Source organism: Temnothorax curvispinosus, unplaced genomic scaffold, assembly GCF_003070985.1.
Source record: "Temnothorax curvispinosus isolate PA1 unplaced genomic scaffold, ASM307098v1 QBEX01002996.1, whole genome shotgun sequence".
Classification (NCBI taxonomy): Eukaryota; Metazoa; Arthropoda; class Insecta; order Hymenoptera; family Formicidae; genus Temnothorax; species Temnothorax curvispinosus.
This window is the reverse complement of record NW_020212776.1, coordinates 749584-765411: the sequence shown is the minus strand read 5'-3', so window position 1 is coordinate 765411 and position 15828 is coordinate 749584. Positions and strand designations below refer to the sequence as shown.

The 15828-nt window shown below is 39.1% G+C and overlaps 2 protein-coding genes across 6 annotated transcripts in view; both read left to right on the top strand.

The window, feature by feature from the left end:
* The window catches only part of LOC112452160, a 7932-nt gene extending 691 nt beyond the window's left edge, over window positions 1–7241 (top strand). The window contains exons 2-10 of one of the 5 annotated variants that reach the window (XM_025012243.1): window positions 301–749; window positions 801–2633; window positions 2741–2780; window positions 2934–2998; window positions 3336–4125; window positions 4196–4486; window positions 4691–5847; window positions 6224–6283; window positions 6997–7241. In XM_025012243.1, coding sequence (XP_024868011.1) covers window positions 301–749; window positions 801–2633; window positions 2741–2780; window positions 2934–2992 — 2381 coding nt within the window. In that variant the 3' untranslated portion in view covers window positions 2993–2998; window positions 3336–4125; window positions 4196–4486; ... (1 more) ...; window positions 6224–6283; window positions 6997–7241. Of the gene's footprint in view, window positions 1–300; window positions 2634–2740; window positions 2781–2933; window positions 2999–3335; window positions 4126–4195; window positions 4487–4690; window positions 5848–6223; window positions 6284–6996 lie in introns of all 5 variants that reach the window. The other 4 variants (XM_025012241.1, XM_025012240.1, XM_025012242.1 and 1 more) reach the window with 4 other exon arrangements.
* Window positions 7242–8208: 967 nt separating this feature from the next.
* Window positions 8209–15828, top strand: part of LOC112452145 — a 200304-nt gene continuing 192684 nt past the window's right edge. Inside the window, exon 1 of the mRNA XM_025012216.1 lies at window positions 8209–8488. Coding sequence (XP_024867984.1) covers window positions 8293–8488 — 196 coding nt within the window. The 5' untranslated portion in view covers window positions 8209–8292. The remainder of the gene's footprint in view (window positions 8489–15828) is intronic.

Below are 15828 nucleotides of genomic sequence, written 5' to 3'. Positions count from 1 at the left end.
TAGCCCTTGTTATTGTTGTGAAATTTTTTGCTTCTTAAAAGCACAGTGGTCCAAACGGTCCAATCAGACCTCCAAAGGAGTTTTATATATATATATTATATATATATAACATGTATAGAATCAAATTTTTATTTATATATATATTTGAACTACCTTATGTATTATTATATTTTATATTATATAAAAGAAAAACTTTCAGTAAAATGCCTATTTAGACGTAATATTTTATGTTTTACTTTATATTTTATGATATGCTTAAATTTGAATGTACAGTTTAAATAAATATGTGTATTTACACAGGTCTAACCATAAGTAAGGGAGAGATCATCCCTCGAGCGTCGTCAGAGAACAGATTAAATGACATGAGAAATACACAAGGTGAAGCTGAAAAATATAGCCGTTCAAGGAACAAATCTCGGGATTCCATTATTCTAGCAGGTAGTTTAGCCAGTCAGCGATGTAGCTCATTATCCGACTTGTGCAATACTGCTCAGGAAAGCTATAATGCCACATATGATAATAAGCAGCCTCAATCAATGGATACATTGGATTCGACATCATATTTGTCGATCAAACCTGATTTAAACAAATGTATAAATTTGTTCCATAATGAACACCTGATTAAAGAATATGATACTCTTGAAAAACAATTAAATACCACATTACCTGAAACAAGTGCAAATATCAATATTCGTCATTTAAGTAATATGGCCGAGGAACAACAGAGTTTTAATAAACGCCAACGTTCTGTGTCAATAGATTCATTAGAAAATACAGTCTTACTCGGTCAAGAACTTACAAGGTCTAAGAGCTACACTACGTTCGATAGAATTTTGAATAGAGATACCAATCATAATATTAAAGCTGACCAGCTTTCTTCTAAGATTGTAACAAGTTGCAGTGAGAATGTTGAAAAAATTATTCCGTCCTTTAATGCATTGAAATTGTCACAGTCTTCTGCTTTACCAAGAAGGAAAGATGATTCGTACCTTGCGGAAGATGAGCGGCACGATTCAACAAGCAGCGAAACGAGCTCCAAAGAAGAACTTGATCCTTTGGAATTAAGAACGTTCCTACATTCGTTGGCGGATGAAAAACCATTGAAAGAAGCAACTGTGCAACAGCGTCTTCTGAGACGTTTATCCGCAAATTGCTATGATTCACCAAAAGGCTTTACAGAAGGATTGCTAACTATAATTGAAGAGTCCATTATAAACGATTCCTTACAATATCCAGAAGTCAGCGTATACAGATTCAACGAAGAGCTTCGAAGAATGTGTAAATTTATAGAGGATGAAACCATTCCCGAATGGCCTCAGTCTCCTGGTATGTCGACATCAATTTATGCAAGAAGAAAAAGTCAAGAATGTAAATCTAATGTTTCATGGAAATCTCTTTTTCCTGGAACTCCTCTAAATAATAATAAAACTCTATGTTCAACACCTATTTCTCCCCGACGTAATATTAGAAGCCCCAAGAAAATATGTCGGCGTAAATCAAAAAATACTTCTACTTTGTTGCTTGATAGCACAAATAACTTTGAACATCTAGAAGCGTATTGTGAGACTTTATATCCGGAAGAATCCAGGAGTCTCTCGGGAAGGAAAGACAGTCAATCACAGTCTTCCTCGCGAAGCATGGAAGATATTCGACGAGCGTATGAAAGTCAAATGGCTTCTTTGGAGGATTCCTTCAATATTCAGGAAGAGATAAGAAAAGCTGGGACATGCACCTCGGTAAATCAACACCTAAATAAAACACCTAAAACGCAAAATTTGCAACACAGATTGGTATCAAATGAAAAGTACGATAAAACGAAATCGAAGAAAGATACATTTAACCAGCGAACACAACGTAGTAAGCATCGTGAAATAATCGAACTTGAAAGTTCGCTCATGTATGAGATTGCGAAGGAAAGACAAAGGTGCATTGACACGGCAAAAATAATGGAAATTAATGAAAATTCAGAATCAGTAGAAGATATACATCCGAAAATTGTAATCAGCAAATCCTCGCCAACTACAAACGATGATAAATTCAAGAAAATTCTAATGTGTGTCAAGAAATATCAAGATTACTTGGAAGAGCGCAGACCTATACTCAATTTACTTCACGGAGCAAAATTGAATAGTCCTCGTACTCCTCGTGACGGAAAAGACATTCGAGCTAAGAAGAGTAAGAAGATGTCCAACGAAAATCTCGATTCTTGTTCGTCGATTTTATTAGGGAATAAGTCATTAAGGACGCCGAAGCGTTCGCCAGGAAAGAAAAGTATAAGTCCTTCGTCGGCGAAACATCGACCTACCAAAACATTTGTTTCAAAACCACGGCTTTTTATGACCCCTGGAAAGACGCCTGTTAAGGGCTGCAGACCAAAGCGCCAGTATTTTCCAACTTTGCTGCCGAACTTAAATAAGCAAGACGAGTCGACAATGAAAAAAATTTATCGTCAGATGGAAAATTATGATCATGTAGTATCCCCTGTTGGCATGTACATCAAGGGCAAGAAACCCTATCTGAAGAAAAATCTACAGTCTAAAACGGACGAAGAAGTATTTACATCTGAAAGAAAGCAGACTCAATCGCCCAGTCCAAGAATTATGAAGTTTCGACCATCTCCAAGACAAACAGAGGTAAGCAAAATAAATAAAGATATTTAAATCGGCATTAATAAAGATATACACATACTTTGCAAAATCTTCTGCAATATATTAATTTACTTTGTTTTATATTATTTCAGAAGGTGACTGGAACAACAATAGGAGACGAAAAGGTTGCTGGTAACTTTTTGCATTCAAAAGTGCAAACTTCTATCTCATGTAGTAATTTGTGTACATGAGATGGGAGTTTGCACTTTTGAATGTATTCCAAAATTTAATCTGATAACTTTAAAATAATATACATATTTGTAACGACTTAAAAATCTTCTTTAGATAATGGAAGCAAAAACGAAAAATGGGAAATCGTATACTTAAATGAATTACTGCGCTAACATAAGGTAAAGTCGTGATCCAACACGAAAGTATTGTAAAATTGAATTGCAAGCTATGAATTATACATATATATATATATATATGCTTTTTCTTAAATTGTATTTACATTTAATTTGTAGTTTAAATTTAATTCAAATTAAAAAAAAGATATATATACATATTTATGACATTAATATTTACATATTTTAAAATTTTTTCCGATTTAAATGTGTATATATATTTTTAATGAATTACACTTAAATTACAAATTAAATTTAAATATAATTTAAGAAAAAAGTTTTAAGACTCTAAAGTTTTAAGAACAAATATATATAATTTAAATTTTGCATTATATTATTTCAGGTCGTACGCAATCAGTCCAGATCACTTGGAATAACGAAGTCCAGATCACTTGGAATAACGAAATTCATTACGATTTCGCAGAAAAGTCCGTGCACATTGAATAGATAATGCGCAAAACATTCTCACGTACAAAAAAAATTGTGTGACAATCTATGTTTCATACACGTTTCATAAAATTTTTCTAAATATTTTTATATATTATAGTTTTATTAAAAGTGCAATTGAAATTATTTTTTTGTGTCAAGTATTATTTCACATTTTTGTGTCGTAACACTGTATTTTGCTACGCATTTTATTGCCATTTTGGTCCGCAAGTTTAAGCAGTCTTTTTGTTCATCATAGTTTGGAGATGAGTGTGATCGATGTAGTTGGATGTAGCGTAAGTCTTACACTCTAAAATGAGATGTATCTCCGACAGTATCATGTGTGCAAATACTTTCTGCGAGTCGCTATTGTGATTCCAATAGCATATGTGTCTAATTCGACTCTTTGTGGTGTCGTCGATCGGCCGATGAGTATATTTCCAGAATTTGTTTATAAACTTAAGTCGGCGCGGCCAAGCGCTCGCGAGAGAGAGCGTTTGCCCGCGCGCGGCTAATTAGTGTAGTGTTGCCATCTTGTTAGGGGCAACTCTATAATTCGATTTCCTACTTCCTATCGAAGATAGCAGGAAAATTAAATCTATTACTCGAACCTGTTTCTTGAAAAATAGCATGCAGTAAAATAGGTACACAACAAAGAAAAGTGACGTCAATTCAAAAGTCTACACATTCTCGTTCTTATCTAATAGGTAAATGTGCCGACCTAGTTCTTAAGTTTTGCCATCCTAATATTAACATTTATATTGAGTATTATTGCAGTTGGGAAAGAAGTTTGTGACGTATACATACGTTGTATACATTGCTACACGTTGAATGTAAAATAGGAGCGAGAAGAAAACACGGAGAGCTTTTTAATGGAAATTGCTTCGAATAAACATCGACAAGAACGATTTTACGAGAGACGTCATAAAATCTGCTGTGGAAAAATGGAGTAAATATGGTAAAAAGCCGGATGGAAAGGTTTCAAAGAGCGGCGATCATCAAATACGTGGTTCTCACAATCTAGAATGCTGTGGAAGGTCCTCTCTTCCTCTCTTATCGATACGACACGTAAGGCACAACAATACTGCGTCGTTTCTTGCAATTCTCGTGATTGGTTTTCTACCGACAATACAACAGGGCCGTCGATCTTGGACATTTTAATATGAATCGGGGGCTTACGTCGTGCGAGTTATGTCGCGTGGTTTACGGAGGAAGGGCACGGAAACGCCCTGATTATCGGTTATCTGAGTTTAATGCTTTGGCGGTTTCCAGGTGATTTATTTATACCAGAGGGTGGTTGCTTGAGGGAGAGTTCTTCAGCCCACGCAAGCCCAGCATAATCCTGATGGCCGGCACCGGGGTATACGTTAAGTATTTTTCTCATACGCAAAAAAAGACCGATCTTGAGTCAATAATACCTTCGAGATCTATGCCAATATCGCGGCACTTAATTTTTAATTAGGCAATCAGGAAGCAGAACATATTGTACGAGGACACTTATTATTGACATGATTTGAGTGTCCTTCATATGCCGGACTTGAGTAAAACTTTTTTGATCTTACGTAACATTCCACTTCCTGATAGACAGTAGATGTCGGTCAATCACCACGAAAATGTATAAAAATTTGTAAATATTGTTCGTTAAATTATTGCAGAGCTATTTTTTGTGCCAGTAATATTTATGTATACCTTCTTTTATTAAATATCTTTACTCGTTTATGTATTAAATATTTAGTTTTTCAGTGGAAAATAATATTCAATTTATAACTGTGTAAGATCAAATTCTTTAGAGATAATATGATACAAAAGTTAAAATGTCCAAAGTTAGTATATATTATCATTCATTCTAATGATTGAGTTTATTTAAAAATTCCCTATTTTCATTTTTAAATTTATATATAAATCTATAGGTACCTACTAGGTCGGTGTCGTATAATGCTAACATTTTGAAGTTTTATGATTTTATGATTATCAAGCTCGTATTTGTACACAACGATAAGAACGAATACGATTAAAAATATATTAAGACAAAAATTATATCAAACTTAAATGCGCACATTGATTCGAATTAAATATCTACAGGAACGTCGCAGTACCATAGGGATCGAATAGAGATAACGTGATAACGCCGCTTCCTACGTCATCCTATTAGTCGACAACCTGTTAGAAAAACTCGTGTCACTGGAATCGCACGGCCCTGAAGAATTGCGCATAGCACACATGTTGACGATTGCACACGCTGCGCGGTTGCGCTTGTCAAGCCGCTCGGAACCAAGCCCGGCCGTGGTGGGGAAGGATCGATAAATACGAAGCCGCGACGTTCTACTGGCGAGTAAGCATTCCGCTGCATTATCTCTTCGAGCCTCTACCGTGAAGCGACAAGCCAAAGCCAACCAAAATGCCGGGACCAGGATGCGATAAATGCAAGGGTGAGTGTGCCTCTTAAATGCTTAATGAACATTAATAGAGAGTTTGACATGACGTTTCCTCAATTGTTACTGTTGCTCTATAGAGGAGCTATTGAGAAACAATGAGATATATGTATAAGCAAGAAATAGATCTGTGATCTTTAAAGAGACGTCACGCGATTGATTTCTAATTATCATTGATTCGGCAGTGCATGGTCAAAGGGCAATTGATCAGTTACTGAATTATTGAAATATTTTGTTGAAACATACGCGATTTTTAATAAATATATATTTATTTATATTATCTATAGAATTGTATCCTAATATGTATTTCTAAATTCTAATCTCTCTTTAAGTAAATCTCGAAAATAATTTTTTTAAATTTATTTTATTACAGACAAATGCCAGGACTGCAAATGCGGTGACAATTGTTCGTGCTGCGATTCCGGATGCAAGGGTAATCATATCAAGAATTAATAATGCATTTTGCTCCGACTGTGCAATTCGCTGCTTGCTCGTCGCGCTTCTAACGAGTTATTATTTTTAATTACAACCAGTTGTGTGAGCTGTCAAACTCGTTTTCACAATGCCGCGTTGGAATGTCTCTTTTTCCAAACAATCGACGAGCAAAAACGCGTGTCGACTAACTGTATTATTTTTTGTTTTTCATTCCGGACAATGACCGGTTAATGACGGCCATCGCCGATACCGGCTCGTCATATCCTTTAACTGTACATCGCAATTCCACGAGACTTGTGGCACAATTTCGTTGTGTGGTGCAATTGCGCGTAATATGTTATTTAAAGCTTCTACGCCGCGTTGTCTCGATCATTACACGTAATGAAATGAGTCATGAAATGATTTCTTGGAGCACTGCATTCCTTTTTCGTTTAAGCTTTTTGCTTGTGTCGTATGCTTCGTGTTTTTTTCTTCGCCGAATTTATTTTCACAATTTTTTATTTTATATTTAATTTATTTATTTTATATTAGCAAAAAACAATACTTCTATATTTTAAAGCGAGAAGTGAAAAGAGTAGCCAACACTTAATTTTTCAAGAGTTATTTAAAGTAATTTTGTTTTTAAGTTTTATCGTGAATATCTGCTTTTATCTTTTTTATAGAAAGATCACATCTTCTTTATGATAAATAAATTATTTTCTTTTTTTACAGACCAATGTGCCTGCAAATCGGGTGGAAAGTGCTCATGCAAGCCTTGCACCTGTTAATTAATAACCATGCCAAGGACAATCGACGATGGGAGTGATAATAAATCCCTAATGCGCTCGAGTAAATCCAATATATAGGCAAAATTCGAAATACATCACTATCCATGTAAAATTTCACGCTTAGTAAATGTTATAGATGCGATGCAGAGCTTTTGCGTTTTTAAACAGTTAATAAATTAATAAAATGTATTTTAAGTACATTTTATTTTACCTTTCACACTTTTTCCACTCTTTCATGCTGTAATATAGTAATGAATAAAGTTTTTTATCTAACATTATCTTATCTGAAAGTAATATAAAAACTATCAATTAATTTCACCGTTTAGAATTTAAGCAGAAAATGAAAAAGTAATATGCATTCTGACTTTAATTTTTAGAAATTCGGAGGTCAATCTTTTACAATTAGATTCAATTTTTGCACTCAAGAGCCTTACTTTGTTATTGTTATGTATTAAAGATTCTAAGTTTAAGATTGAGAAAGCCGTCATATAATCCGATTTAATGATTAATACATCTAATCTTAGTAGTCTCTTTTAGTGATAACTTGCGAGATAATGCTTATCACTACAATTTTAATGAAGATGCAATCACAAACATACGAGGTCTCAAATATATTCCAACTGTTAACATATCTTTAAGATCAACCTTTAAATTGTACTTCTATTAAATAAGATCCATTAAAATAGGATTTATTAAAGCCGTCTAGAATATAATTTTCTCATTTATTTCTTTTTCGACTTTTATTTCTACGTTAAATAATTTCTACAATTAGAGTCTGCTATTTCGAGCAAGTTTCAATGTTTTAATATAATTTGCAATATCAGGAACAATTCTATGTATCAGGCAAATTATCGCAATTAATTCGTTACTTTAATCTGTTGATTAAAACATTTGTATTTTATTTCTTTATAACAGCATTTTAATAAAGATAATTGTTTTGCACCTATTTGCACTCGCCGTGTTCGTTCTCTCTCCTTTCCTCCAAAGATCAAGCGTCCATGCATCCCACATTAAGTGCAGCGAGTACATATGGAGCACGCTCGATCGCCGCGACGTGATTGGTTCCCCCCGATTTGAAATTTCGGAGGATCGCAATTGCGCGCCGAACCAGTAGTTCTAGAAACGTGTCGGTACGGTGTAGACGTATATCCGAGTGGCTCCGTGTATCTCTCGCTATCGTTGCCGTTATTTGCGAGAGATATTTGTGCGTGATTAAAGTGTATGTGTGTACGTGATCGGAATGCAGTGCGTGTTACGAATATCGGAATATGTGAATCGTGTGTCTTGTGTGGTGTGTGGTGCATGGAGTACCGGGCGATCCGGCCTCTGCAGATCTACCGGAGTTCACGGAGTGCCGAGGAAACGTCGTCTTCGCTTGTTTTGGATATTTTCCCGGAAATGCTGCCAGGCTACGACACGCGCGAGTTCGTCGCCAGGTATTTACCACATACAGATAATCATGGGATTAATATCGGTGCGATTTTCGAGTTCGGTTTCTGAACGCGACGTGGAATACAGCATACTCCGTTAACTCGCGAGTAACTATATAACGATGCGGTGGCGAATTTTGACATACCGAGGCCTTCGGGTGTCGATTATCGTCGATTCGATGGAAAATCCGCTGCGGAATATTGTTTTCTGACCGATAACGCGACAGATTCGTTAAGTGTAATCCGCGCAACCGTAGCGTCACTTGCTCCGTAATGTTACTGTTTTGTGCAATGTCGCGAGGGAGCGGTAGTTTCATTAGACGTACCTCGCGCGATCGTAGTACCATCGCACCCTACGAATTTTCTCGAAACGGAGCACCGATATCGATCCTCGAATTATAGATGCATGCACGTATGGTAAATAGTATTCCTATGGTAATGGTAGTTCGTTACTTGATCGTCGCGCGTCGGTAACTACAGTAATTAATCCACGGGGGATAATTACGATTTCGTTCTGCAATTCGGTCGGTACCTGACCGAAAGTTAGATGTAAGTGTTCATTTTCCCTTCTTTTCCTCCTTCCAAAATATATTATATCTTTCCAGGATTATAAATATTGTACAAATTAATGCTTAGATAACAAGATCTTTTTTCAATATGTTACAAGATATGTTATAAGTAAAGAGATAGACAAGAAATGTCTCAATCAGGTAATGCACCCAAAAATACATTTAACAAAAAAAAAATACAATAATGATAATAATTTATTTTTATAAGGCATGTTTTATTCTAGTTTTTCATAGCACATCCACCCTTATTTATTAATAATGTAACTTTACGTAATCTAAAATGTATTAATATTATCTATACGTTTCTAATTTCATTATGAAACAATGGAATTATTTATATAAAATGTCATCCAATATTTATTCACGCGCGCGATTTATATTGATCAATATATTATTTAAAGAAAGAAAAAGATTATATTAAGAAATAATTGGTGCTCGAAAAACTAGTTATTTGCACAAATTGCTAATAATACTACGTAGTACTAATAATACTACGTAGTACTAATAATACTACGTAGAATAGAAAATATAGCAGATTAATTCACGAAAAGAATTAAATGACGAGATTACGCGTTTGTGTGAAAAGACGGGGCAGAAACTGAGGGATGCCGTGTCTTGTTTTATTTTGCCGCCTAATAGAAATAACATCTGTCTGCAAGCGCGGTACTGCACACAGTAATTTCACATACGATCGGTAACATGTATTGTTCGGTTCGTTTCCACGTAACAAAAACGCCGATACTCCGGCACGAACTTCTGTGCACTCTCTCGCAACGTGAGATCATTCATCTAACTGACTGAATGAAAAATGTATATAGTTTGCGGTGCGCAACGCGCGAGTCTATAGAGGCCGTGAATGAAAAGTCTACGCTTAAAGTGCCAATAACTCTGCATCCCTATGCGCTTCCGTCTGCGCTTATCGAACGTTAAAATAACCACCTGTCCGCCGTCGATGCAGCCCCACAAAGTAGCTCGTTCCGAATCGAAACGTCAAGTACCGAAGTATCGATACTCTAATAACGCGATATAATATATAATATATAGTATAATATAAGAATAACAATATACAGGTCAGTAATAAAATATATTTAACGTGTTCTCGGACTTGATTATTATTTTAAATCAATATATAACTTTTATCTTTTTTTTTTTCATACGTTCTTCTCCACACGGAAAAGATTAGCTATTGCCTCGATAAGCCTGAGGTGTGCATCGATAAGATCAAAATAGCGAGTGTACGCGAATATACTCGTCCGTGCGCTCACGTCCGTTTGCCCTTCCCTCTCATCGCCATTCACTCGTAAAAATCTCTCCGCGCCTTTCTGAATTCCGAGTGCTTTCTTGCTCCGAGCAAGGCATCCCTTCGCTCGCGTTCCTTCACTTTCCGCCCCATCATTTCGCGAGCCGAACGGCGCGGGCGGCAGCGGCGCGTGATTTAAGCGGGCGTAAAAACGGCCGTTAAAAAACAAGAAAAGTCCTTAACTCCTACTTTGATTGGCCAACTCGGTTTATTAAAACGTCTCGCGCGCGACACCGGCCGCTCTTTCTTTTCTCTCCTTACTTTTTCCTATACGGCCTCTCGTTTTCGCGACGTTAACTTCCCGAATATCCGCTCTCCGAGAGACCGTATTATTTAGTTGCTCTCTTCCGCGCCGCGCCGGCCTGCCCTTTTCTTCGTCGAGCTTCGAGTTTTACTGCTCCTTCGGAGCGGACGGCCCTAGCGATACCATAGGGCATATTCGACCCTTTCGTTAATGACACTTCTCGAGACTGCGGACGCGAATTTATCTTTGCGAGCTCGTTGACGGCCGTATTAAGCGACCGTCACGAGTGGCCAAAACAATGTGGCAAAAGTGGCGTGGTGAGTAGTTTCGATTGGCTCTGAGTGACGTGTAAATGACACAAGACGATTTGTTTCGTATAATATCAAGTCGTACAAAAATGAGGGGTTGTGCAGTAATATTACCAAATAGTAAAAGAAATGCGTGAACTTACGAAACAAGACATTTTTTTCTGCAGATGTGTGTGAGAATTTATCTTTTAATATCTACTTTATAATTAACAACGACGAAAAAGTAAAACCATTTTATTTAGGTTATCACCGTGGCTTAGTAATTTCTCTAACATTTCTCAGGTTTAAGTTTAAACGGGATTAGCATATCTCTCCGTATCCCTCAAGAACACGCGACATTTCAGCTTATATTTAAGTCTCGGTTACTATTTACGTGTAAGATTTAATCTCGGCCCGTGTGTCGCATAGAATTCCGTGATTATTCATCGCATTCCGCGATTATACACACTCACAGTTGTATAGCGTATATTTTTTTTTTATTTTAATGAGAGTAATCTGGCGATTATCTTGACCGCGTAATCGTATAAGCGAAAGTCGCGTTTCACAGAAAATATTCTTACCCTCGCATCCGTCACCCCCTCTCCCTCTCACCCTCTCTTTTCTCTTTGCTTTCTCTCTCTCTGCCTCCCTCCCCCCCATCGTGTCTCTCTTCTGTAATATTAATTAATAAGGCAACTTCCGTCGGACGAGATACTTGCTGCTAATTAAGAAATACCTACCGCGCGCTCTTTTCCAGCGCCGCGCGCCGGGGCGAGGAGGTGGAAAAATAAGAGGTAGAAATTCCACGCTGCTCTGGCACCCTTGAAACGAGGTAAACTTAATCCTCAGCCAAGTTAAACCAACTGCTAAGCTTTTCATTATGCCAAGAGCGAGCGAAGAGGGGAAGGGATGAGCGGAACTCGGTTGTGGGGCACCGCGCTTTTCGTTAATGCCGGAAAACCCGCAGCGCTATCGCGTTTTTGCAATCAGGAAACGCAATTTTACACGCGTATTTCTTAAGGTCGACGGCATACATACCTACGCGAGATCGATGTTCTTATCGTAACAGGATTCTTGCTTGCGAGTAGTACTGAAAATTATCTGAAGAGATTGACATAATTATATCCGTAATTCGTGAACAGGATGCGAATGTTTTTACAATAAATAAAATTAATGAACTGGATAATAAGTAAACAATAATGTAAGAAAGTAAATGTAACAAATGAAAATCGATCGGATCAATTCTCACGGCAATCGAGAAAGCGATATCGTCGTTTCGTTTCCGCGTGAGATTTCCCGCGAGCGAGATTACGAGAGGCGCGCTTAGGGTTACTCGCCTAAGGACCGGCATAATTCCGCGCGGCGGAACAGTTCCTAGGAAGCTTGATGTGTCCCAGGAGTGCCCTCGCCGAGTGTTTTTCCGTGATGAGGGCGGAAGGATCGGCGATGCCGGGAAAAGGAAGCAAACGGAGCTTCGAATTCGCGCGCGACGGGCGCGAAAGGCGACGAAAAGTTTTACGAGCGTGCCAGGCGGCACCGGCGGCTGGACTGGTTTGAATTGCATCAATTAAAAAAAGCCGTTCCGCAAAAATTCCATAACGTCGCGTCGCATCGGGGTCGGTGGAGGGTGGCGAGGGAAACGCCCGCCGCGTCAAATGTCCGAGCTTTCGCCGCTTTTCCGCGTTTCCGCGCCGCGCCGGTAAAGCCCTTTTATATTCGTATACGCGCCCCGTTCTGTCGCACCGATAACGACCGAGCCTGCCACGACTTAGGCATCAGTCGTAATTAATCCGCATATTTCCCGGCCATTATTAATTGACGCGGGGCCTGTTAAATAAATTTTACCGCAAAAATGCCAAATAAATTTCGCTTCGCGCAGCAGCGAAATTCACATGTGGAAGTGAACGCTATATACGTGCATGCATAAGGAAATACGTCGACGATAAATCGATCGAATAGCCGTCACACGGGGTGTATGTTCGAGGAATTTATTAGTAGATTTCCAGTAAGGATTCCTCGATTCCTGTCGCTTTTGTACAGTTTCCGGACAGAGGAGGCAGGTGCGATGGTCGCTCATGCGTCTCTCAGTCGATACTTATTGTTCGCCGGCTATAAAGAGGCGAATAACGTAACAACGATACACGCGCGCGCGAAAGTATGCATACGTAAGCGGAAGTCAAAGCATCCGAACTATCTTTTCATTTTGCTTTGTTCCGCGCGGGGCGCGGATATATACGTATGAAAATATGTGAAAAGGGTCGTCTATCTTGCGCGAGGGTGGGCGAGAGCGAGAGGGAAATGTCGTCAGTCGGACAAACAATTTCCCTGCGACTGTCGTCATGCTCGTACGTAACAGAAAGGGGTGGATTTAAAAAGGACGCCGAGAGAATCGCCGGAGCCACGACTAGATGCGATGTTCTGCGAGTCTGCGATAAGCGACAACGACGACGATACGCGCGGTTAACACCGGCACATTTTGAAACAAGAAGGATTATTGTGTTTATTATAACATAACGCTTTCCTTCTGTCATAATGTTGTTCGAAATATTTTATTTTTACATTGACGGAAACAGGAGTTGAACTCCGAATATCAAAATTTCGAGCTAAAAGTATCGACAATAATTTCTCAGAATAAAGGCGCCGAAAACCTCGAGACTCATCGCTATAATTTTCATGTGAAAAAAAAGACGCGGAGAAGCGCGAGCGTCGTGCTGGAAAGAGAAACTGATTCTCAATGGTCGTGGCGTTTTCATAAAAAGTAATTTGATTAGCTCGAGTCATTGCTCGCGAGGCTGAAGTAATCTCGGTGGAACTAGGCGAACAAATACCACTTAATTGCTTTATGGTCTTTCGCGTAAGGGAAAGAATCTCGACCGCGTCGCGAAAGGCGCTCGGGGAAGTTCAAAGGCTTCGTCGCGAGAAAAAGACGGGGAAGCCTTTGAAAAATCACGGGGCGAAGTACTTCGTTACCTGTCCTCGTTCGTTCCCCGGGAAGAAGTGAGCACTTTTTCAATCGCGCGACTCGCAACACATTCGGAAATAAATTATTTAACCGGTGTGGAGTGTAGAAGAAAGAAAGAAAGAAAGAATAAAGAAGGAAAGGCGAACTTGTTATGTCACCAAAAGGAAGCACTTTTATGCATAACAATGAGATTTTTAATGGCAAGTCTTACGTGTCAAATGAAGTTTAACTTGATAAGATATTTGACATTAAAATTTAGACGATATTATTGCAGAAATTGCCAGAAATGTTAAAATAATGAAGCAAGATGTAATAGTGGAAGCCAGTTTTTCTCTTGAGATATTTAATATATTAAGAACTGAAAAAAAGAGAAAATCTCCAGGAATTAACCCGGTATGACAATGCGAGCGATATTAGAATGGAAATTCGCCCAAACGATGTAACAAAGATTAATTTTAGCTCTATTGCTTTATTCGATTTGCAATCGAGTCAATAACGGTCAATCTTTCATGTAAATTAGCTTGCAAACCTGAAGTTGAAATCCACGTAGCGGTAAGAATAATTGCCTAAAATCTCATTTACTAATCGAATCACAGACTCAATTCCGAAATTTTCAACATCCAGCAGACTTGCACGACGATCGCCTTAAGTATTCGCATAAATGACGATAGCAGATTACGTTATTCGCGTTCGCGTGTTACGTAGCTCAAAATAACGCGAGATACCCGACTGGAAAATCTCGACAATTGTATTACTTGGAATTTTGCCAGCCTAGAGGCTACTTATCGGATCGCCCACGTCGCTCACTCTTTTTACGTGACATTAGACAGACTCCAGGCTACTCATCGACGACGACGACGATCTCTCACGAAGGGACCCGCCCGCCGCAAGGAGGAAAGAGGGGGATGAAGAGAGGGCGATTCTTCCGCGGGAGTTCTTGAATGAATCGAGCAATCTTGAGGTCCTTTGTTTTCGAGAACTGCCACTTGTAAATATAATTACCCCGCCGTACCGCTCTCTCTTTGGCTCGCCACCCACGCGCCCTACGCCGCCGTTCCTCGTCCCTCCCTCTCGCCCTACTCCGCCGCTGTGTCTAATTTGATTCCGCGGTTGTTTTCACCCATCCTCTCCTGCTCCTCTCCCTCCCCTCCAACCCTCCCGGATTTCTCCTCCCGCCTAACCACCAGAATACTACCTCTCCGCCCCGGCGCGTTCCGTTCTGTTCCGGGCGCTTCGCCCACGCATTGTCTCTTGTCTCTTCATTCAAATTACCCTCGGCTTTCCCATTCTCGCGCCGGTACAACTCGCTGCCGCAGCCCCTCCCCGCCCTCCCGTTCCGGGCCTCCTCCTGTCCCTATTCCTCGCGTACCAGTCTCGCAGTTTTCACCCTTATTGTTGCGGTTTTATTGAATCCGCTGCGCATTGTCTGCGCGAAAGACGCGGCTGTTGTTCAAAGAAAATTGGCGCGCGGTTCGAAAACGCACCCCCGCTATCCTCCCACCTTCCGCCACGCCATTCTGTTCATCTTTCAGCCAGTCGCCTGCGAGATCGGGTTTCACGGCTGCATAAATACGGTAAAAAGGATCAACGACGTAATGTCGTAACATCGTTGTACATCTTTCGCCCGAGTCGTGTCGTCGTGCATGGAGTCACATGTATGCGTGATTTTTCGTACCATGGCGAAGGCAAGCGTTTCGTGGATCTTTCAGAAATAGCATAGTTAATTTTCTAATTCTCTAAAAGATAAATTGCGATTAATTTGATATTTATCACAAGAACTGAAACATGTAAATATCAGAGAGGCACGAAATGCTTTCTCTCTATCGCGACTATTTTCTATATAAAATTAAGTAAGGAATGGTATTTTACGGATGATATATCGAACGACACTTGATCAAAGATTCTTTTATTATAAAGCACATTGTTTCGCGGTTTAATGAAATACTCTTTACAAAAGCGTAGGACAAAATGTGTCGCGAGCCGT